This window comes from Melospiza melodia, chromosome 16 (genome assembly GCF_035770615.1).
Source record: "Melospiza melodia melodia isolate bMelMel2 chromosome 16, bMelMel2.pri, whole genome shotgun sequence".
Taxonomy (NCBI): Eukaryota; Metazoa; Chordata; class Aves; order Passeriformes; family Passerellidae; genus Melospiza; species Melospiza melodia.
In genome coordinates, this window is record NC_086209.1 from 6,044,503 (window position 1) to 6,068,021 (window position 23,519).

The 23,519-nt window shown below is 49.7% G+C and overlaps 1 protein-coding gene across 5 annotated transcripts; it reads left to right on the forward strand.

The window, feature by feature from the left end:
- Window positions 1–7,323: 7,323 nt before the first annotated feature.
- On the forward strand, window positions 7,324–19,363 carry LOC134425666 (UAP56-interacting factor-like). Of its 5 annotated transcripts, none has more exons than XM_063170480.1 (9): window positions 7,324–7,408; window positions 9,710–9,853; window positions 13,541–13,683; window positions 14,986–15,110; window positions 15,949–16,033; window positions 16,473–16,516; window positions 16,598–16,672; window positions 17,315–17,426; window positions 18,184–19,363. In XM_063170480.1, the coding sequence occupies exons 1-9, from the start codon at window positions 7,327–7,329 to the stop codon at window positions 18,277–18,279; spliced, it is 906 nt and encodes a 301-aa protein (XP_063026550.1). In that variant the 5' UTR covers window positions 7,324–7,326; the 3' UTR covers window positions 18,280–19,363. The 5 variants fall into 5 exon arrangements, with proteins under 5 accessions (XP_063026550.1, XP_063026552.1, XP_063026551.1 ...); XM_063170482.1 differs by having other exon boundaries at window positions 16,476–16,516; XM_063170481.1 differs by having other exon boundaries at window positions 15,952–16,033.
- The last annotated feature ends 4,156 nt before the right edge of the window (window positions 19,364–23,519 follow it).

Genomic DNA, 23,519 nt, shown 5'->3' on the forward strand with positions numbered 1-23,519 from the left:
CATACTGGGTGGATGGATAATTACTTCTCCTACCATGTAATCAGTCCTTGCTAGGTCCTGCATATTTCTGTTCCAAAAATGGCTCTGGAGCTGTGATTAGGAAATGCTAAAGAAAGCCTCACTGCCCCACATTTTAATGCAATTGTCATATGTTTGATGAGCAGAATCTGCTTTCAAGCCTTGAACCTCAGGAAGATCCTTGAATTCTGGAATTGGTTTGGGTTGGTTTTGTTTATTTTTGCATGCATATGTCATGCCTAATTGGGGGATCAAGGGAAATTCCCTCTCCAGGGGCTATGGAAGAGACTGGCCTTCAGCCAGCAGCATCACTGACAGACAGCTGAGCCATTATTGATCACTGAGGCCCAGAGCTGAAATCCGACGTGGCTGATGATGTCTGGGTGACATTCAGCACAACCACTGAGCCAGCATCAGTGAGCAGGTCCTGAGCAGTGCAGGGTTCAGAGCAGAGCTCTGTGGGTTTGGGGATCTCCCTGTCCTGGCACACAGATTGCCCTTCCAGCCAAGAGCTCTGTGTGCAAAATGCAGCTGTGGGGGAAGAGGTCCCATTGTCACCTGCAAACAGTGTGGCTGGCCGCCTCCTCTGCCCTCAGCTCTGCCTACTCACGGGGGCTGTGGCATTTCAGATGAATCCCTGCCAATCAGTCTGGCTGGGCCACAGCTTCTGCTCCTGCCCTGAAAAAACCAATCATTGCCTGGATTCCCAACAGGAAAATCAGGCCAACCTGTATAAACACTGCTGAGTGCTGCCCTTGGTTGAGGTTCCAGAGGGGGTGGAGGGTGAATAAACCCAGACTGGTGTTGGGCCAAGTGTGTAGGATGATTTTGTCTGCAGACATGGAGCAGGAGGCACAGTGGCTCTGCAGCTGGTGAGAGTGAAGCAGAGCAGGAGCCAGGACCAGCTCCAGCACATAAATTTTACTAAACATTAGAGATAGTTGCTCTGAGTTTCCAAAGTGTGTGGCACGGCACAGGGCCAGCTCAGAGGTGCAGTTTGGTTGTCCTCCCTCTCACCCACATCACTCAGCCTCTTGCTCTTTAGAGCCCAACTTAGATAAAGAAAAAGGTTAGCTCTCTTTGTATGAAATAGGTCTGACAAATTACCAAAGAGTTAAAGCATTTTTCTGTCACCAGAGTTCTCACATATTAGTGGCCTTTTTATCACTGTGCCTGCAGGTGCCCATACAAAAAGCAAGCCAAGCTTGCTCGGTCTCTCATCTCACATCTTCAAAGGAACTGAAGTTTCCTATGCTGTGGGCTGGAAGCAATGTCTGAGGCTTTTCCCAACTGTTCACCAAAAATTCCCAATCTGCGAATTGTCTTCAGCAAATTGGTGCTGAGTCAGGCAAAAGCTTGAAAGCTGACGGCACATTCCTGTGGTAGAGCAGATTTACCTGTGGGGGTCATTTATCACCTCCAGTAGTTGCAGAACCAGAGCAGATGTCTGGAATGCTAAGGTCTAATTACTTTTATTTCTAATTTCACAGCCTTTCAACAGTTCTTTTTTCCCATGCCCTCCTTTCTTTGTCATTTCACAAGCAAAACCAGAGTTGCTAGTCTAGCGGCAGAAGGCTCCCCAAACCAACCTTCCTGGCACAAAGAGCAGCAAGCCACAGCTGTGCCCTCCCTCCGTTTCTCCTGGAAAACAGAGATTGTTGCATTTCTTGTTTATTATGGAAGTTGAGTAGAAGAAGAGGTGGAAACACTCAGATGTTGTCATGAGACTGCACAAGACAAACATATTTTCTTGTAGCCATGCCAGACAGAGTCAAGTTTCAGGAGTTTGAAAATTTCTGAAAATGCCACACTGCCATGAAGAGCTTCCACTTTGAAAGTCTTTGTGGTTACCCACATCTGCCCCAGATGAGATGAAACCTCATTAAGATATGACTTAACAAATGTAATGTTAATGCCTGGAGGAATGAGATCTAGACCAGGCTTTGATCTATCTGACTTTCACCATGGATTGCAAGATGTGGTTGCTCACAACTCTTGCAGTGAAGCAGCCCTTGGCACAGCTCAGAACCAGGCAGTGAGAGCTGTGTGCCCATCCTGCTGCTCTGCCTGCTGCTGCTCTCAGCCCTGCTCAGCATCATGGCTCACAGAGCTCCCCAGGGCACTGCCTTCTGCAGACAGCCAGACAGGATTATCTGCAGTGTTGCTGTGAAATTGATTGTGGCAGCAGGGACAGCAGGCGAGCGGTCCTGGGTCACCTTTGTCACTCTGCAGGCTGTGTTCCAGCGCAGGCCAGCGCTGTGGTGAGGACATCAAAGCACAGTGACAGGCTGAGGTGCTGCCCAGGGCCTTGTGCAGAGTGATGCTCCCTCCACACCTCCACAGTGCTGGCAGCTCCACAAGCTCTGCCACCTCTGGCCAAGAACAGGGATAGTCCACAGCAGGGACACCCCTGAAGCTTTCAGTGCTCCTGAGTAAAGTCCTTGAGGTGGACACACAGCAAGGCTCTGTCAGTCTGGATTGCCATTTGCTTAGAGAAATTAAATACTCCTGAAATGTCAGCAACGACCTTTTTTGCATCCTTTAGAGACTTCCTTTTGCTTTAAGCAATTAAACAAGAGCTTTCCTACTGTTCTTGCTGTGCTTCTTTATAACTGCACTCAGTACTCCTCCATGGGTGAGACACTGAGGTAACACAATCACTGTTCCTTCAACACTCCCAGGATCCTGGTGCCATCTCCTTGATGCCTTTTCAAATCCTTTGTGTTTACTTATCTTATCAGCACATGTCATGGATATTGCTTTTCTACTTTGAGACCTGCAGGTGTGCACAGCTTCCCACAGGCAGTTAAAATAATCTCCAAATACCTGGATTCAAGATTCACACTAAAGTGGCACCATCTGGCCCATTTTGAAAGTGAAGTGAGCAAATGATACATATATTCCTTCTTAGATCAAAAGGCAAATGCCACTCTATCTCTGCTAAAGGGCAGTCATTTATCTGAAACACCATTTTAAAGAGCTAGAAATAGCTCAAAATACTCCAGCATCTGATGCTTGAATAGAGAAGAAGCAAGCAGGATTCTGTCTGGCTGCCTTGGCAAGCAATATCTGTTCTTTAAGTCTTTTTGTACAGACCACAATGAGAGAGCAGATCCATTAATGAGAATATCCCTGATACCTTTCCCATTGGGAGCATCTGATTCATTGCACAGCTAGCAATGCTTCATTGAGCACCAGGAAACAGTTCTGAAGGCAGTGGGGAGGGAGCATCTCTCCTTAAAGGCATCATTTCAATCCCCACCTATTCCAGCTACCTGCACTGCAAATCTCTTCTTGTGGTGCTGCAGAGGCCTTTGTCCTTCACTGAGCATTTTGGTGTGATTTCAGTCAAGATTTGTCCTTTTATTCTATTTTGAATAACTCGTTTGCTGTGCAGTAGCACACTTGTCTTGCTTGTTTCTTGAAGAGATTAGAAACGTTGCCCTTCCAGTGAAGGTTTACTTTAACATTGAGAGATCCCTAAAACCAGCATAAATTGAACTTACTCCTACACGACAACAAGCAGCAGAGCCAAGGGTGGTGTACCTGTGGATCTCCATTTACTGGAATGTTGCCTGGCTGGTCACAGATTGCACTGAAGCTTCCAGCTCCCTGTCATCCTGTTCATGTGCTTTTTTATGGGATCACTGTGGGACACTCTGCATAGTCCAGAGGTACAGCTTATGGGTGTTGTAACAGTGGTTTTGCATGTGCCAGGCTGAGATGGCAATTTTAATACACATACAGAGAGAGAGGGAGAGAAAAAGCCAATAATCCCTCTCTAAAAAACTCAGTTTTGCTCTCTGCAGGCTGCATCTGCTAAATTGTAAGAAGCAAAGGATTTTGTCATTATATGTGATCTTGTTTCCCTGAGCAGAGCTCAGTGATGTGTGTACCTCAGCCACTTTATGGCATACAGTGCATAAAAACTGAATTATCATCATCAATGTAGTTCATTCTGGATATGGCTAAAATAAAGAAATAGTGGTGTAACTAGAATTTTCTTCCAAGAGCCTGAAGAAGTGTTTTGTTTTCTTCCATCTTCTCAAGAAGATGATTTTCAAGTGGTAACATATGGTTGAAAGGCCACATTCAGCATCTAACAATAGAACATGAGCTCTTTCTAGTAGTGCTTCACCAATTTTGGAGCAAGCTATTGTAGCTGTACTGCTACCAGTGTTTCTTGTGAAGTGCTGAGAGTGATGGTCCTGGGGTTCTCATAAATTAAAAGGCCTAAACATCCCCCTTGTGGGCAAAATACAGTGTCACAAAAGTGATCAGAGTTTTGGCCCATTGAATTAAATGATTGTTTGTGCTTTGAGCAATTCTGGGAGAGGCTGGAAAGCTTCCATACCCTCAGATAAAAAATGTGGGCATGCAGATTCCAAGCCTTACCTTGTCACATATTCCTACAGCCACCAGGGCTTAGTTCCCAAGAAAAAAAAAAAAACTTTAACGTTTATTAGCAATTGAGTCATGTAGTTTTAGGTCCATTTCATGAAAGTGAACAGTCACATATTTTGCAATTTTGTATTAAGTAACTGTGATATGAGGTGCCCCTGGGAATAAAATACAAAGGGGCCAGTGTTAATTCTGAGATCACAGCATAAGATTTGTTACAACAATAAATCATAACAAGTAATTTACCATGCAGAAGATTCCTAAATCTACTTAGAGACCAAGAACACATTTCAGATAATACAAGTGTTTGACTGCTGCCATGTGTTCCTTTCTCCTACTGAGTTTATTTTTATTTAGTTTTAACTAAAATCCTTCTAGGGCACCTTGGGGTTTCATTGTATGACAAGCAGAGCATCTGGTAAATTGAAAGGCCCAGTGCCCCAAAGTAACACTTGCTCTTTTGGAACAAGTTGGTCCTGCCTGTGCCTAACAAGGGAAGGAATACCTGGAGCCCTTGGCAGAGGTGCCCCAGTGCTCTTTGAGGGCTCGGCTTGATGGTTTGTTGCCACAGTATCAGTGAGTCAACACAAAACACTTCTAGAAGAAAGCATAACATAAATACTTCCCCCCTTTCCCCCTTCTTTGTTTCTTTTTTCATTGTTCATTTATTTATCTCCCTTTTTAGTTGTGAAAGTCACATTTCTGACATTACTTTTTGAGGATGCAGAGTGAAGTCTGTCTGCCAGACACCTGCAGTCCTCTCCAGGGCAGGGGGATTGTGCTTCAGAGGAGGCTCTGGCTCTTCAGGCCTTTTCACCAACTCCAGCACGTGTCACCTCCACTGTTGATGTGAGAAATTGCTCAGGACTGAGGTGATGGCAGTGCTCAGACACACTAAGCAAACGGGACACTTGCCAAGATGTTAAGAGGTCACAGACTGGCAGTTGAGAGATAAGAGCACATATCAGCTCATACTTCCCAGATGAAGAAATATGGCTTGGAAAGGTTTTATCTCTGCCTTTAATGCTATGCACTTGAAGGAAAGCAGCTAATTAAACCTCTCAGCTGGTGAAGTGGAATTTGCTGCAAAAGCTGTGTTGTAGTTCCATGAAAAAATGTCCTTTGAATATTTTAGAATTGCCATTTCTAAACCCTGCCGTTGTCTTCCTTGGTCCCAAATGCTTGTTTCACTAAATGTGATCAAATAGAAACACTGCTGGAAATCTCTCAGCTGTTGTTTCCAGAGTTTCTGAAGATACAAATGTCCAAGATTTTACAGAAAGTCAGGAAAGCTTTCATGACACTGAGCTCACAGAGTGACCAACTCCACCTACTGCCCTGTGTGAAAACCCGGGTCATTCAGCCTGTGGCTGAGGAGACTCCAGAGCCCTGCTGCAGCCCTTCCCTCGTGTCTCTGGAGAGCTGCTGCTTTGCAGGACACTGCCAGAGCCCTGTCCTGCACCGTTCCTGGGTGTTAGGAAATGATACAGCTCTACACCTCCTCTCCCAGTACATCACTAAAAGCTGGGCTTATATGGATACTTCCAGTTCTTTCCCAGCAGCCACAGCTTCTCTGGATACCCTGGCTAAATTGCTGGGAAATCTCAGGGGTTCTCTTTGGAAGAATTCTCTTGGACTAGGGCAGCATTAGAGCCAGGTTCCCCAGAGAACAGCAGAACCCCCAGCACATCTTGTGTACTCCAGAACATTGCAAACAAGGTATCAACCCCAGCTCCTCACATCTCACACCAGTCTGCTTCCATGGTCGTTCTGCAGCGTCACTGCAAAATACAGCAAAGGTTATTTGCTGTTCCTCAGCACTGTTCCATTGTTTTCTTTCATGAAGGAACAACTCCCTTAACCAACACTTTCAGAAGCACTTGATCTTTCCAAGAGCTGTACACATACCAGGAGGTAATTCTTGCCCTGATTGATCTGCTTGTAGAAACTTCTCTCCCATTTGAGGTGCAAGATGGAAAACAACCACTGTATTGAAAACGCAGAACATGCAGACACTGCTCACTATTTATGTGGCCCCTATTATGTACGTGGTGAGAAAGTTTATTTCACAGCATTTGTCTTATGGAAACTTCAGAGAAAAGCATGCTCTTCACTTGATGTATGGTAGCCCTTTGGAAGATATTGTTATCCTATCTCTTTTTTATTTCTTCACCTGTCTTTTAACATAGAGGAAGATGGTTTAGCTCGCATTTTGTATTCAAACTGTAGAATAGCTTTGGTGCCATAACCAATGTTACAGAGACTGAAAGATCCCTGAAGAATCTGAGTTCTGTGTGTGATGAGGATGCTGCCCCAAGACCAGTCCCAAATGGGTGCTTCTTCCTCCGGGCGCTTACAAATAAGAACAGACTTCATGCACGAATATGAGCCACGAGTATCTCTGTTCGTAGAGTTGCTTGTTTTTCTGGTCTTCAGAAGGAAGCAAGGTCATTCCATCGTTCACACGGCTCAGAACTGACTGCCGGGTTGTTAAAATATATCTGCCGCTGGCATGATCCCCGGGGGAGGAGGGTTCGGCGGGAGAAGCGGAAAAGTGTCAGCCCAGAGGCTGGGGCACGGTGCTTGAGGCAGAGAGAGATGGAGGGCAGGTGCTGATGGAAGGGATCGGCGGGGAGGGTGCGGAGGGCAGGCGGCCGGGGCAGGGCTGAGCGCGGGCGGGGAGCAGAGCGGGCTGCAGGCGGTGCCGCTCGCTGCGGGGACAGGGCAGCGGGGCACGGCAGCCGGGACAGCCGGGCGGGGACAGGGACAGCCGGACACGGCAGCCGGGACAGCCGGGCGGGGCCGGGACCAGGGTAGGGACAGCCGTGGCGAGGGCAGGAGCGGCCGGGGCGGGCCGGGGCCGGCACATTCCGGGCAGGCGCAGTGAGCGCACAGCGCTCCGGGCCCATGGAGGCGGCGGGGCCGCAGCCCGCACCGGGCCCCGCGGCGGGGCCGCAGCCGGGCGCCGAGGAGATCGACATGTCCCTGGGTAGGTGCGGGGCGCTGCCGGGCCCTCCGTGCGGGCGGGGAGCGGGGGGGCTGTGCGCAGTGACTCGGGTCGGCTCGGGCCGCAGGTGGCCCCGCCGTGCGGGTGTCCCTGTCCCGGTGCCGCTCGGGCGGAGGGGCCGTGTGCGGGCCCGGGCTCGGAGCTGCGCTGCGCTGCGCTGGGCTGGGCTGGGCTGGGCTGGGCTGGCAGCAGCCCGGGGCTCACGGGACAGCGGCACAGGGGGCTCGGGCAGAGCAGCCCCGCTGACAGAGAAGGGGGCCATGGCCTCGCCGTGCTATTTATAGCAGCTTGCTGCGATGCTCGCCATTCCTCTGGCACCGGGAATGTGCACTGAGCATAAACAACCGACAGCCGCCCTGCCGTGAACTCCCCGGGCCTGGATTCTGACGCATGGATGAGAGATCTTGGTGGATTATCGTGTTGGTGTCTCTGCTGTGAAAGGAAATCCACCAGCGCCTTTTGTTACTGGGTCAGCTTCCTAACTGAAACCTTGTGTCATTTCTTCCCAGCAAAGAGTCATTTGTTAGGAACGACGAACATTTTCCACTGCAAACTCAAACTGATCCCTTGGCGTATGCACCCTTGTTTTAATGTCTCTATGAGGAGCTATAGCAACAGTGGCTCCCTCATTTTTGATTTATTTTTCTCACATAGTGTTGCACACCCTTTTTCTCTTTGCTGATGTGTGATGCTCCCTTTGCTTTTGCTCTCCCTTAATGCTTCTCTGAGTCAGACCTCCTTTGGTCCAACTCCATATTCCATCCAGAATGCACCTTACTCAGGGTCGAAGAGGGAATTGGAAAACAAGAGGCCCCTGGTGAAGAACTTTTCCCATCAGGTGGTTTTTCTATGCTTTCAGATACATTTGTGCCTTACATGAGTTAGCGGTCACAAAAAACTGCAGGAGTTACTTTAAAGCTGCCCTGATAGATCTCATTCTGCCTCGAGGGCATAGATGTACCAGAAATGACCTCTCAGGATCCCCCTGCAGCCTTGTGTAGTAGTCCATTACATCGGTCTGCTAATCCCATCATGTTTTTGGGCACAAAATGCAGGATAACAACTCATACCCAAACAGAAAAGACACTGAAAGGTGACAGATCAAGCACCTGAGCATTCAGCCCCTCTCATTTGCTCATGCTGTGGACAGCCCGCCCTCGGATGAGTGTGGTCACCTCCCTGCAGAGCGTGCAGGGATGCTTTCAAAACGCTTCAAAGCATCCTGTGCTCCAAATCACACGTGCCCCAAAGGCACATTTCGCTGAGACCATTAGCAAATTCATCCCAAGAACGTGGCCCAGCATCTCCCAGCCTATTCTTTTCCTGGCAGACTTGAAAGAGAAATCACAAAAGCAGCCTATTCTTACATCTGCTCTAGTTTCTTTTCCTTGGGCTTTGTATTCATTTGGATATAGGAGTTTCTTGATAGGAGATGACAAGGGAGCAGTGCTGGAGGTCTGATAATTCATGGTAAGCACCCACTGAAAGCTGATGGTACTTCTGTCCTTTGACTCCAGAGATACATTAAGGAGCTGGAGTAGCCTCTGCCTGGGAAAGGCCTGTTTTGGATGCTTCATTTCTTGCTAACTCGTTCAAGTTAAAACATTCTGCCTGCAGCTTTGCAGATGTGCCTTTATTATTTGCAAAGTATTTTCTGGAAGATTTGAGGTTAAAAGAAGAAAATGTTGGAAAATATGAATTATTGAAGAGACATCCCTTTGCCATTCCTCTTCATCAGAAGAGCTTGAGTTAAGAAGATCCCGTTGATTGCAGACCAGCTGATTGAGAATGGAGGGGCCTGAGGTGTTTCTTGATAGAGCTCTGCACCTGGCACTGCTTTGTGCATGATCCAAGTAGCTCAACAGCTGTCACATCCTCCCCCCTTTGGCCACCTTTCCTACAGCAATTCAAGTCAGACCTTCTCAGAAAAGTTCTCTGCCCAGCACTGAGCTCCTGTGCCCCTGCAGAAATGTTTTCCCTTAGGCTTGTGGGACGCCTGCAGGATCAGGTCCCTCGGTGGATGGGGTCTGAAATCTCTGTCCTGCCCGTGCTGGGGACGTGCTGGATGGTGGCTTATTTGTAAATCATTTGCTGCACTCTAATCTCCAGCCCACTAAATTGATCCTATACTTTCTAAACTGAGCTTAATCTTTCATTGTCTGCCCAGCGGAGCTCACAGAGCAGCGAGCTCCGTGTTTACCGCGGACAATCCGAGCACCCAGAGAGGGAATGGCTGTTGGTGGAAAGTGCAGTTTCCATGGATTTCTCCTCATTTCATTCCAGATGACATCATAAAGCGGCACAGGAAGGAGCAGCCAGATGCCAGCGCCGTGGGCGACAGCAGAAGGCAGCAGGTCAAGAACAGGAGCTCAGCCCCCGGCTATGGGCGGCCCCGGTACCGAGCCTGGAAGCAGAGGAATCTGCAAGGTACATGGGCACTTGAGGCAGCACAGCCTGGCCAGGCTGGGAAAGGCATTTTTAGCAAAATCCAGCTCTTCAATCCTTCTGTCCAATCTCTGTGTGCAGATAAGATGTGCTCAGGGCCTGATTAGCTTTTCTCCCCATAACAATGGAATATCAGGGCCCTTTCAGAGCATAATTCATCCATTTCTCTCCCTTCCACTCTCATGAATTACTAATTTAAAGTGACTTAATATCTATTCTCTATTCCCCTTGGCTTTGCATATTTTAATTATGCCTCTTCCTAATCCTCATTTTCCCAGAGCAGACTTAAATTATCCAAATTATCCTCTCAGTAACTGTATTTGATAGCTCAGTTATTGAGGCTAAATTGTCACTTTTGCCAAGCATGCTATTTTTAGGGTGAGGGCTTTTTTTATAATACTGAGTGATCGCACCTTTGTTTTGTTCCACTGGCTTTTATCTACAAACCAAAGTTGTCTGCTGCATGAAATGATATCTCTGTGAAGTTTTTTTTAAATTACTGCTAAGTCACTCCCTGAAGATTTTAGTGATATTTTTCAGAAATATCTTTTCAGTCTTATATTGGAGTGCCAATCATACATCAGGACAATGGGATCACTGGGGGCAATCCTGCTTGTCTGTGTTCTGCCTCCCACCTTTCTTGGTGACCACCACACAGTGCCTTACTGAGGATTGTTCTAGTTCAAATCATGAAGGTGATAAATGCCCTTAGCAAATTGATTTTTCTATCAGAACCCACAGGCTTTGATATTCTCCTGCCCTCAAGCAATTACTGCACCGAGAGGCAAATCCAATAAAATATTTTTCCCTATTTCTTAGATGGGAGAGCCTTTCTGTTAATTTATATAATTATTTCTGCTAGTTTTAGTATTTCATAGGTTTTCAGGGAGTCTGAATTCAGCCCTGCCAAGTGCAGAGACCTGCCATGCTGTGTGGTGCTGATTGTCAGTAGCAATTTGGGGAAGCTCAGCATGACTGGGAATTTAGCCCATAATTCATCAGGGGCTCAGTTCACTTTGGTCCCTGCTGAAATGCAGTCCCTTCTGGGCTGAGATGTGATAACCATTATCAAAATGGTGATCTGAGGAGCCCAGCACTGTAATGACAGAGGAGGGGGAAGGGTATTGTGCTGATTAAACCAGCAAGCAAAGTGCTGTTAATCCCTCTTGGAATATGGCTTAAACCTCCCTAGTGGGGGAAAGATGATTTTTAATGACGAGAAATTTGAATTTCAAATCTCCTTGGAAAAAAGAGTCTGTCATACATGGGAACTTGTGCCCAGACTGGACTGGCTGAGCTGAGGTGCCTTTTGGCCATCCCAGGTGTGCTCAGGGCCAGGCTCTGAGCACACACCCAAACATGGGATGTGTGTGGGGGGTTCTTCCCCAGCTGCTGATGCTGTGGGGTTTTATTGAAATGTTCTTACATTATTAAATATCTGCCAGACCTTTTGCAGACATGAAGCCTCCCATGTGTCACACACTTCAGGACACAGATGACAGAGCCTTGGTCCCCAGCTGGTGTGATGGGGTCCCCCTTGGAGGCTGATGGCTCTGTCATGTGTCATTTGTGTTGGGTGAGCTGTGCCTGAGTGCCCTGCTGAGCACAGGCTCTCTAATAGGAACAGACTGACAGGGACATGATTTTCTAGTCAGGGCTGCCTTCTGCAGCAGTCCCTGCCATTGCCCTGAGAGTATCCAGGAAAGGCAGCTGAGCTCAGCCTCTTGTCCTCCACAGGGTGTAGGAGAGCTGTGCAGCAGGGCTGGGTGTCCAGGAGCAGAGCAGCCCAGCCAACAGGCAAGAGATAGGGACAGGCCCAGGGTAGGGGCTGAAGAGAAACAAGGCAGGGCAAAAACAGACTGGGAGAATAGAAGCAGGAGAAAAAATCAAAGGGACATTGACTACAGAAAGTCCACCTCTGGTCAGAAAGAAACAGTTTGCCAAAATTGAATGTTTGTCACGAGAGGAACATTTACACACCTGCAGCTCTGCAGTGAGAGGGCATTGTCTGCAAAGGAAATAACAACTGGCCCCAGAGCTTGTGAACTGTGTTGTGTTTTTGTGCATGTTCCCAAGCAGCACCTCTGGCCATGGGGCACGAAGCACCCCAGCATGGTGTTTGGGGTCTGCTTCCCACGGGCCTGTCCTGGTGCCCTTCTGTTTAGAGCCAGAGTAGCTCAAATCATCTTCAAGCATGTCCCATTGTAAGCAGCTCAGGTTGGTGCTGGCTGGTGTGACACCCTGAGGCTGCAGCCTTCATTCCTTGTGGCAGTGGTGGCCCCTCACAGCCATGCCACTGCTGCCTCAGGACACTTCATTTGCAGCTGCTCCAAGGCAGTATAAATTGCTGTCACGTAGCAGTTGATGTGAGATCAATATATGCACCTCACTGCTCTGTGCTTTGTGTCAGTGAGATCCAGGGTTTGAGTGCACTCTCACTGCCCTCTGCCATGCACTGCTTTGTGCGTGATTTATTCACCCCAAGGTGTGGGCACACCTCACTGCTACAGCAGCTCTTGGGGGGAATGGGCTCAAAACAGAGGGGCTTCAGTGACCTTGCAGCTGGGGATGGCAAAGTGTGAAGCAGCAGTGAAGGAAAGCACACATCTGCTGTTTACCCTTGTGTGCACTGAGCAGTATAACATCTGGTTATAGATAATGGAGGTGTTTGGTAGGCTTGGGGCACCCTTCTGGACATGCTTGAGCTGCCTGCCTTGGTTCAGAGATCAGAGCACAGCGTGGTGGTGACCCTGTGCAGGCAAACCCTTGATAAACTGGTGTGAAGGGCAGCCTGGTGATTGTCCGGCCCTGGGCCAAGCTGAATGGTGCTGTGACTGTGCCCAAGTGGCTCTGCTTAGGTGTTGCTTCAGGGATCTGCTGGTTTGTGAGGTAACAGAAAGAAATTCCATCCTGGCATTCCAGCTGAGGCTTTGTGATTGTTGTTGTTGTGCCTGTGGCAGCTCGCACAGTGACTCAGAGACTTGCTGTCTCATTACGACTACAGAATTTTATTATGTGCAGTAATTAGGTTTGGAAGCACTGTGCCTCAGTGTGACAGGGCTTTCCTGTCGCTCAACACTTCAGCACTCTTCAGAATCATCAGCAGGCTTAGGGGAGAAGGTTAAATGCAGGACGTACAGCGAGTGTGTGTGTATCATGGCAGAACAGCAGGACGCTTCTACTACAATAGGAGAAACTATGGTGTGTCGAGCTAAAAGAAAACAAATATATATATATATATATATAAATAAAAATTGTGCTACGATGTGGGCCCTCAGAGCTGCTGTGGGGCTGGGTTTGGGATGCTCAAGTCATGTGTATATCTGTAGCTAAAGGCTTTTTCTGTTTCATAGTTAATTCATGGCAGTGTGAGCTCTGACAACAGATTGACAGGTCTCCTGATGTGGGTGTTCCTGTCTTTATGAGGAATCAGAATTGTGAAAGGCTTTTCTGTTCTGTATTCTTTCACATCAAATAATGTGTATGGCAGTCCTATATACAATAAGAGTGCTAGAGAGACGTTGGAAAAATTCATTATTTAAAATGAATCAGCGTGACTTTTGCACCACTACTTCTGTAGTATCACATTAAGTTAACCTTGTAATCTATTTACAAAACTGGAGTCATAAACCAAATTTTGAAGGTTTCTAAAGAGGGCTTTGTTTTTAGGACCTCAGCGTTTCAGAAGAGGCTTTGGACAGCAGCAGCTCAATCGGAGGCAGTTCAGGAATGCTCTGCCTGGTGGCAAGAGAAGAGCAGCTGCTGCATTCCAAGGAGTGAGCCCTTTGAACCGCCAGGACTCGGCCCAGGAGGTAGGGCAATGAGGAGGGTCTGGCTTTTCCCTAATGTCATGTGGAAATCTGCTCAATTTTATGATCCTGGATCACCCCAAAGAACAATCTGCATAAAAAACACCATCTTTTAATGCCTGTGCACAGCATTTGTATGCATAGGTGAGTACAGACATACATGAATATGGAATAGCAATTTTACAGTTAGTTTTATAAAGCTTCTGACTTAGCATAATTTTACTGATCAGTTCCCATGGGTTTTGCTAAAAAAGACTTTTTGAAATTAGTATGAAAAGGTTTAAAAATATTTCCATAAAAATTAATTCCATGGCATCTCATCTTACTATTATCATTTAGAGGAGGTGTGTTAAGATTCTTTGTTATTTGTTCTCCACCCAGAGCATTTTCCTAGTTCCTGTGAAGTCAAAGGACAGACTTGGTGACTTGTCAGGTGACTCTGGTTCAGAGATGTACTTTCCACCAGAGACACTGATTGCCAGTGCTGTGACAGATAGTTTGAGAGGCAGCTGGGTTTTCCTGCACTGATGAAAATCCACTCAGTTAGGAGGTCATAGATGTTCAGTGAGCTTTTCAAAAAAATGCAAGTGCTGAAGAGGATGGCACATTTAGTGAATGTGTTGTAGGGGTGTAAATAAGAAAGCCCTAAACTGAGCATGCATGTGCAAGGAGTGAGGTTATTCCTGAAAAGAAAGACCAGGATGACTCAGATATTGAGTGTGGCTGGTATTTACAGAGTAATAAGCAGTTGCTAGGAGGCAGAATTCTACAGTAGCTTCCACTTTGCAGGAATAAACCAAGGGGGAAGAATATGGAAATAGACCTCAGTTAGTTGGTACTAACATGATGGTAGCTGTCCCACAGAAGTCACCAGGCTGGAGCCTGGGGCAGTGTGTGTTGGAACTGCAGGACAGACCCTGCTGAGGCTCTTCTGGTGTGTTCCATGCAGCAGGGCATGGTCCAGGCAATGCACCTTCCAGACAAGAAAGAGCTGATGACCAAAAGGGTGAACAGGGCTGAAACCTGAACAGGGCTGTAATGCACAGCTTCTGTGAGATTCACTCTGCATGGACTGATCTTTGTTTTCTTCTTTGGTTTCTGCAGCATTAGAATTAAATGAATTAGAATTAGAATGAGGCATTCTCCCTGGCACCTGCTGTTCCATGTGCAGGAAGCAAGGCACCCCCTGACTGATTGTTATCAGCAGAGAGCAGCCCCTCGTGTGCTGTCCCTGCCCTCACCCCCTGCTCTTGTACCAAGATTGTGCTGCAGGTGACAACTGCTGAGGTCTCCCTGCTCTTTCAGGGCACCAAGAAGAGCAATGCTTTTGCCAAAAGCAGTGGTGGGCAGCAGGAGGAACAGCCACAGCCATCTGCAAGCCCCAAGAGTTTCAGAGCAGATGCTGCCAGCATCCGTGCCCCAGGGAGGAGGTAAAATCTTTGGTAACTCTGGGTTATTTTGGCTTTCAGTGGTTTTTACCTGTGCAAATCATGGGATTTTTTTTACCTGTGCAGTTTATGGGGTTTCTCTCTCTGTATGTGCCAGCTGGGTGTGGCTACAGCCATGTGCATGTGCAGCACCAGAAAAATACCCCTGGGTATGTTAGGAAGGCACTTGGAAAGGAAACAACCTCGTGCTCATAGTTAATAATGCCTATATTAATCTGTGATTTTATTTCGGGAAGCACAGAAAATGTGACCTTGGTATTTTTAATAAACTTAGTCGCTTTGGAAAACTTTTGAAGGGTGAAATAGCATTTATTTTCGTGCAGGCAGGAAATACAGATTCCAGCCATAAGGGATGGGCAGACAGGGAGTGTGTCCCAGTGAGGGGCTGCAGGAGCAGGCTGTGCCCCAGGAGCTGGGAGGAAGGCAGTGTGCCAGGTGCTGGGCACTGTCTCATCAAGATCATTATGTTCCCTGAGCTCAAAAGGAAGCTCCTTGCAATCCTTCATCTGCTCTGAGCAGAACAGGGACTGAATAACACTGAGAGGTCCTTTCTGAACTGATTTTTTTCTATGATTTTCCTCCCATGTTTTTTGCTTTTAATGAGCACAGCTCAGAACACACAAACTGTTGCCTCATTTGAACAGGAAATCAAGTTCCTCTGAAATCCTTTGCTGGCAGAAAAACCTGTTGGGCTGAACTCTGTAACAAACTGCCTCATTTGCTTCTTACACTGCTTTTTTAGACCAGCTTGGGTTAGGTATTTTGGCATTAAGTGTTAGAGATACCTGGTATGATGCTGACCTCTTTGTCTCTCCTTTAGCAGGCCTTTCCTGCTGAACAGGGGAGCAGCGTTCCAGCAGAAGCGGATGCAGCAGTGGTTCTACAAAGCTCCCTTCCAGAGATGGGTCAGTGCTTGAGACATTTCCTCTGCAGCCTGCTGCTAGTGACAAACCTTCACCTTTTACCAGCCCAGTTGCAGCTTTGCTTCCTAAAGTAACTGGGGGAGAGATGCCCTTATTTGTTATGCAGACCTGAACGCTGCATGCATTGATAGGAAAGTATTTGCAGGCAGTTTTTAATGCAGCTTGGTATTCTGGCAGCTGGGAAATAAATCCTGGGAGGGTGATAAAAATAAACCTTGCAATTTATAGAGCAGCACAAGCAGGGCAAGGTAAAGGCACCTCATACACATTACTGTGCTAGTGGGAAACCCCAGATTAGCACATTTCTTCACAACTCTCAAGGAAGGAGCTCTTCAGATACACCAAACAAAATCCTGGAAAAGGAGTCACTGTTTCTGAGAGCTAATTCTTTGAAGTAATTGTTTTTAAATATATTTTACAGCAGATGGATTCTCAAGGAGAAGGGAAACCGCCAAGGATGAGAAGGTAATTGGTGAACAAAGGCACAATGCAAATAGGCAGTGCTCTTTCAGGCTTGAAGCTGGATAAATCTCCCTGTCTCGGCAGGTGGCAAGTGAAACCCAGCCCGGGAGCAATTCTGACGGTTTCTGTGCTTAATCCCCAGGCGGGCCAGCTCAGCCTGTAAGTAAATGAGGTGATTTGTTAGGGTGGGAGCCCTACAAAAGCCATTGCAAATCCCTTTAGCATTATTGCAGCTTCACTTCTGTAATGAGTGTGCAGTGAATGGTTCAGACCCAAAATGGTTGGCAAATGATGTCTGGTTCCTTTCCCAGCATATCAGAAGGAGATAGAAATCTCCTCTATTTACCTGTAATTACATGGTAATCTGTAATTACACTGCCCTCATTTGTTATGCAGAGTGAGGAGAAGTGGAAGCACCATTGTGGGAAGAGGTGGCAGGCTGGTTGTGCTGGTTGTGGGGTGTTGGGAGAAACAGCATGCCCCAAAGGGACACCCTGCGCTCGCTGTGTAAGAGGAGCTCAGAGGCTGGAAAGGGGCAGCTGCAGGACCTGGCACCCAGCTGGGGGCAGAAGGGAGGGTGGGTGAGGGCACTGTGCATGTCCTGGGTGCAGAGAGCACCCCTGAATAGCCTGGATGTGACAGTCCCCAGTGCTGGCCTCTGCCTGCACGGCTGCTCTGCCAAGGAGACATGCCATGGGACAGGTGGAGTGTGTGGCTGTGTCCTTTACTCCGTGCTGGTTTGAGAGGATGGGAAGTGCTGCCTGAGCATCCTGAGTGACAGCAGCTCTGTGCTTTCCCCAGGCCTGGATCCAAGCGCCCATTCCTGCGAAGCCAGAGAGCCCCAGCACAGGTGGCCAAGCCCCAGCCCCGGGGGGTGCTGCTGAGGTTCAACTTCCGCGCCATGGCCAACCAGGTAGAGGATTGTCGACGGCACAGGAGGCACCTGGCTCCCTGCAGCAGCCCTGCCACTGAGCTCTTAACGTCACACTCAGGTTTCTGGGGCTGCCAGCTGGGTTTATCTAACACAGCCTGGGAGGAAAGTCCCGTAGCTGTGTTGGCCAGGTTGCTCACAAAACTGAAGGCACTTGAGAAGACTGTTCAGCAACTACAGACTCAGCCCAGTTTTCCCCACTCTGATGGCCTGTCTTGGCCTGTCCGTGTGCTTGCTTGGAGCAGGGAGGTCCTGCTGATGAGTAGTCCTGGCCAGAGGGGACTGTTTCACTGTCAGTGCTTCCCATTCCTCAGAGACACGTGGCACTTCTGGGCTTTGCTCGCTCTTTGCTTTGGTGCCCTTCTTGGTGTCACATTTTACACTGAAGTATGGTCCAAGAGCCCTGGGGCAGCTGAGAAATCCTGCTCCACCTTCTTCATTGCCGGCGTCTCTTGTCTGGACGGTTTGGTTTTACCCGGTGCCTTGTGCTCAAATGCCATCTGCTTGCTCCTGTTCTTGCCGAGGATGCCCTGTGTCCTGGGGCTGGGAGCTGCTTGGAGGTTTTCCAGCCACACACAGTCTGTCGAGCTCCCTGTGTCTGTGTGCTGAGTGGTTTAATTGACTAACCAGCTGTGAATCACCAGCCTGACTGATGGGCTCTAATCAATACCCCTGCTACGAGTTTGGCTGTGCTTTGCCACAGGACAGGGGACTGACTCGCTCTCGCTTTCCCCTGCAGACCAGCCTGACTCTGGATGAGAGGTTCTCTGGTCTGAGGAATAAGAGGCGCTTTACAGCGGCCAGGAGCGCCCGGCGGACGGTCACCATGCCTTAGGACACGTGCTCGGCACAGGGACTGCCTGGGACACTCCAGGCTCCCTGACACGGCCTCAATAAAAGTCCTTAGATTCCCTTTGAGATAGCTGATTTGGCAATGTGCTGTCTCCTTCCTTCCACACAGAGTGAATGAGTGAGTGAGGGCAGGGATCAGGCAGGATGAGCGTTTGGGCCAGAGCACGGGGCAGGTGGGACACGGGCAGGGAGGGGGATGAGCAGAGATGGATTTGCTGGGAAGCTGCAGGGCTGGCACCAGCCCTGTCCCCCTGCCAGGGCACCCTGTGCTGACCAGGGTGATGGCTGATAGTGGGAGGGTGTACCATGAAGCCTTCCTACACTGTCTGGGGTGGGAGGCTTTGAGCATCATGTGCCTGCCCACATGGGAGAAAGTGGGGATGCTGCAGCTGCCCACAGTCACCAGCATCCACCCAGCTGCCCAAGTTGTGTTTGCAGGCATCCCTGCCCAGAGGTTTGCAGTGTAAGACCCCTCCATCCTGAAAACCTGTTGCTTTGCCCTGCCAGTCAGGCCTGAGCAGCTTGCATTTCTCTGTGGATTGCTGTGCTGCCCTGACTGCTGCTGCAGGGACGGGGTGAGACGTGCCCTGCCGTGCTGCTGGAGTCACTGTCCTCAGCACGGAGCCGGACAGGCTGCCCCAGCCCAGATCACATTTTCTTTCCAGTGCTGAGTAGTTCTGCATTAGGGTTTTTGTAGTTGCAGCTCCACCCATACTCAAAGCAGCAGCATAATCAAACCAGCAGCAGCACTCTGATAAACATTGGGTGAGATGTTAATGAGCTGGGTTTAGACATTTGTAATGAAGCCCTTCATCAACCCTGAGTAACTGCTCCATCCTCCATCCATTGCTGGAACCCAGCACTGAACATGCTGGACACAGCCTGTTACTGGGCTCTGAGCTATACTTATAACAGGAAATATCTGATAGACTGCTTTATGTTTTACACCAAGCATCTTTAAGAGACTGGACTTGGCATTGGTTTTATAGGAATGTGTGAAATGTTTTAGTTGATGAAGCAGTGATGTATGAGTCCAGTGCACTGAATAAAAATCTTAACTTGTCAAATGTCACCTCTGGTTATTTCCTTTCCTTCAACAGCTCTTTGGTGCAAGTTCAGCTTCTGTGTGACACTGGTGCTTTGGGGGAAACTGGCGCCCATTGGCGCCCACCTGCAGGCAGTTCACTGCTTTAAAAGCTGGCTCCAAAGCAGTGTCAAGTTTTCAACAGCTATTTTGTAAAATCTTTGCTGTGATCTCTTATGCCTTGAATGTTATTGGCAAAATTATCAGAGCAGTCCTGGCTACTCAAAATTGTATTTTTTGTTCAAAATTAAACAAATGTACCCCAACAGTCAGGTTAATGAACTCTGGAGGATACATCACCCCTTCCTGCAAATAGTCTGTATGTCATGGAAGTTAAAAAGTTGAACAAGAAGCACAGTCACAAATGGCAGTAGCCCTGATTTCAGTTGCCTCCTGACTATAAATATGGACAGAAGATGGCAGATTCACTAGGAAAACCTGAGCACTTCTTCAGTCAGGTTGGAAAGGGATGGAGCCATTCAGTCCTGAAAGAGCTGAAAGCTGAGTGGAAAACATTGTTCTGCTGTTCAGATCGCACCCTGATTCTATTCTCCAAAGAAATGCTTTATGGCAATCTGTACCTTATAATCTTTTAACCACTCTTGAAATTTATATTGAGGGCTTAGGTGATAAAACCTGCTTTTTTCCCTAGCTTGATTCCCTTGCAGTGCTGGGTGACTTTTTATGTAGCAGGAGATAAAACAGGCTTTGCACTGAATTCACAAGCAGCCAAAATGCATAAGCATCACACAAAAAACATACTGGGAGAGGGCACAGTGTGAGCTCAGCCCAACAGGCATAAAATACCCCATTCTGCCACAGTGGGATGGTCTCTAAACCCACAGAATGATGGTCTCTAACAGAATTATCCCTGCTGTTGTGCACAGGGCGAGCTGCTGCACAGGGGGTGTTTGTGTGACACAGTTCAGCTGCTTCCTGAGTCCTCGCTGGGGCACACGGGGCCTGTGCTCATGACATTTCAGTTCCTGTGCACTGTCCTGTGCTGGACAGGTGGCCCAGCAGTTTCCCACCTGGGGGGTGGCAGCAGCTGCTGCCTATAGCTGAGCTCCCAGCCAGGATGGCTGCACACAGGCCAGGGCAGCTCTGTGACCAGGGCAGCTCTGTGACCTGGAAATCTTCTGCTCTCTGTCAGCCAGGCAACACCACCTCCACAGTAACATCTCCCGTGGTGACTGAGAAGTTTAAAAATGAAGAAGCAACTGCATAGGGTTAGAAGACAGTCCCCACAGTGCATCCCAGGGCAGGGAGGACACCAGCATGGGTGTGTGGCCCTGCTTGGTCACTGCACTGAACCCACAGTACCATTGACCTGTGTCTTTAGGCACTTGTATCATTGCGTTTCACAGCACTTGGTGGAGGATTCTTCCAGTACACTATTTCACTCTCACCAGCTGCAGAGCCACTGTGGCTCCTGCTCCATGTCTGCAGACAAAATCATCCTACACACTTGGCCCAACACCAGTCTGGGTTTATTCACCCTCCACCCCCTCTGGCTGGAACCTCAACCAAGGGCAGCACTCAGCAGTGTTTATACAGGTTGGCCTGATTTTCCTGTTGGGAATCCAGGCAATGATTGGTTTTTTCAGGGCAGGAGCAGAAGCTGTGGCCCAGCCAGACTGATTGGCAGGGATTCATCTGAAATGCCACAGCCCCCGTGAGTAGGCAGAGCTGAGGGCAGAGGAGGCAGCCAGCCACACTGTTTGCAGGTGACAATGGGACCTCTTCCCCCACAGCTGCATTTTGCACACAGAGCTCTTGGCTGGAAGGGCAATCTGTGTGCCAGGACAGGGAGATGCCCAAACCCACAGAGCTCTGCACTGAACCCTGCACTGCTCAGGACCTGCTCACTGATGCTGGCTCAGTGGTTGTGCTGAATGTCACCCAGACATCATCAGCCACATGGGATTTCAGCTCTGGGCCTCAGTGATCAATAATGGCTCAGCTGTCTGTCAGTGACGCTGCTGGCTGAAGGCCAGTCTCTTCCATAGCCCCTGGAGAGGGAATTTCCCTTGATCCCCCAATTAGGCATGACATATGCATGCAAAAATAAACAAAACCAACCCAAACCAATTCCAGAATTCAAGGATCTTCCTGAGGTTCAAGGCTTGAAAGCAGATTCTGCTCATCAAACATATGACAATTGCATTAAAATGTGGGGCAGTGAGGCTTTCTTTAGCATTTTCTAATCACAGCTCCAGAGCCATTTTTGGAAGAGAAATATGCAGCACCGGGCTCCCGGTCTCGTCCCGCTCTCGGGATGCCTCCGTTGCCAGGAGGATCGCGGTCCCGATCCCGGCGCCGCTCCGATCCCAATCCCGGTTCCGCTCCCTCAGCCCCGGCAGCGCCCCTAGCGGCACACGAGCCCTCGGGCACACAGCCGCCCGCCCCCTCACGGAGCCCCGCCCCTCACCGCCGCCACCCGCCGCGGATTGGTTGGCGCGGCCGAGGGGCGCCGCGAGGCCCCGCCCCGTCCCGCGGCGCCCCCTGCGGGCCCCGCGGCGCCTGCGCAGCGGCCGCGGCCGTTGTTGTGGAGGGGCCGGTCAAGATGGCGGCCGGGCAGGGGGGCGGCGGCGGCAACAACGGCAGCGGGAGCGGGACGGCGGCCGGGAGCGGAGCGGCGGGGCTCGGCATCCCCGCGCACCTGACTCTCTCCTTCTCGTCGGGGCCGCACTGGGGCGCGGCAGCTCTGCCGCAGTCGCACACGGTGCGCAGCCTGGAGCGGGCCCTGGAGGAGGCGGGCAGCTCGGGCATCCTGTGCCTGAGCGGGAGGAAGCTGCGCGACTTCCCCGGCAGCGGCTGCGACCTGAGCGACACGACGCAAGCAGGTGAGGGGGCCCCGGCATGGCCGGGCCGGGGCTGCGGGCGTGCAGCGGGGCCGGCGCGGAGGGCGGGGGGCGCGGAGCCGCTGTGGCGGCCGCCGGGGCCGGGCGGTGGCGGGTGCGGGGCCCGGGAGCGGGGATGCAGCGGGGGGATCCCCGCGGTGGCGGGGCAGGGCTGGGGGCGCAGCCGAGCGGTGACACGGGAGCGGCCGCAGTGGGTGAGGAGCGGGGATCCCGCTGGCTAAGGGCACTGGGGGACAGCGGGGAGGCTCCGCGTTTGGGGTCTCTCCGTGCAGGCAGCGGCGTTTCATTGAAAGGACTCCCGGAGGGATATTGTGAAAGCTGAACGCTCTCTCGGGGCTGCCTTGTTGCGTGGAATTTTCCAGCACTGACAGTTTTATTTTCCTGATAGCATCTGGGTAATTTTCCCTCTCCCGTTGCAGGGCACCTGAGGCGTGGCTACGGAGAAGCTCCTCCTTTGGTGAGTGGATAGGAACCTTTGTGGTGCAGCCGATTGCCAGCCTGGTGGGCTGACTAAAAGTTCCTGTCAGTGCCTTTGTAGCAGCAGAAGCTAAAGGATCCCTGGCCGTTTTCTCCTCTTTTGTTGAAGAGCTTTTGAACAGCTACAGGAATGATTTTGCAGACAGAAGATTGCGTGCTGCTTTTAGCCGTGGTGGAGTATTTAACTCACAAGCGTAAGTGGCAATGTCTACTTTAGCCCACTGTTAGTTTGAACACCCCAGAATGCTATTTCTCCTTAGTGCAGCTGAGGATAAATAAGGCCATAAATGTGATACAACTTTCTCATGCCACTGTCTGTCCACAAAGCAGAGAAGCTGCATCAGGGGCTCCTCTAGCTCTGTCTGTCTCCAAAGAGAAGGCTAAAGAGCAGAAGGACAAGGAGGCTGGGGAGGAGGAACAAAGTGAACTTCCCTCTGTTCTCGGAGATGATGGTGAACTTTCCATGGTTCTTGAAGATGTTGGTGAATTTCCCACCATTCTGGAAGATGCCAGCAAAGCTCCAGCAGTGTGGATCGAGGACAGGGAATGTCTTGCAGTGTAGGATGAGGAGTGGGAACATCCTGTGGCACAGGAAGAAGGAGAACAAAGATCTCACAGTGTGGGAAGAGGAGGGCAGACAGCCAGAGGTGTGGGACCAGGACAGGGGACATCCAGTGGCGTGGGAAGAGCACAGTGAACATCACACCATGGGGAAAGGGAAGGGACAGCATCTCCCTGTGTGGGAAGAGCACCATGAACTGTTTGGGAAGAGGATGGTGAAGCACCAGCTTTTTGGGA

Bases quoted from the DNA above. Each gene is read 5' to 3' on its own strand.
- LOC134425666 (XM_063170480.1), top strand. From the start codon at position 7,327: ATGGAGGCGGCGGGGCCGCAGCCCGCACCGGGCCCCGCGGCGGGGCCG. The intron at 15,111-15,948 runs GTAAAATCTTTG...TCTCTCCTTTAG, and splicing joins ATCCGTGCCCCAGGGAGGAG to CAGGCCTTTCCTGCTGAACA. The intron at 16,517-16,597 runs GTAATTGGTGAA...CTGTCTCGGCAG, and splicing joins AAACCGCCAAGGATGAGAAG to GTGGCAAGTGAAACCCAGCC.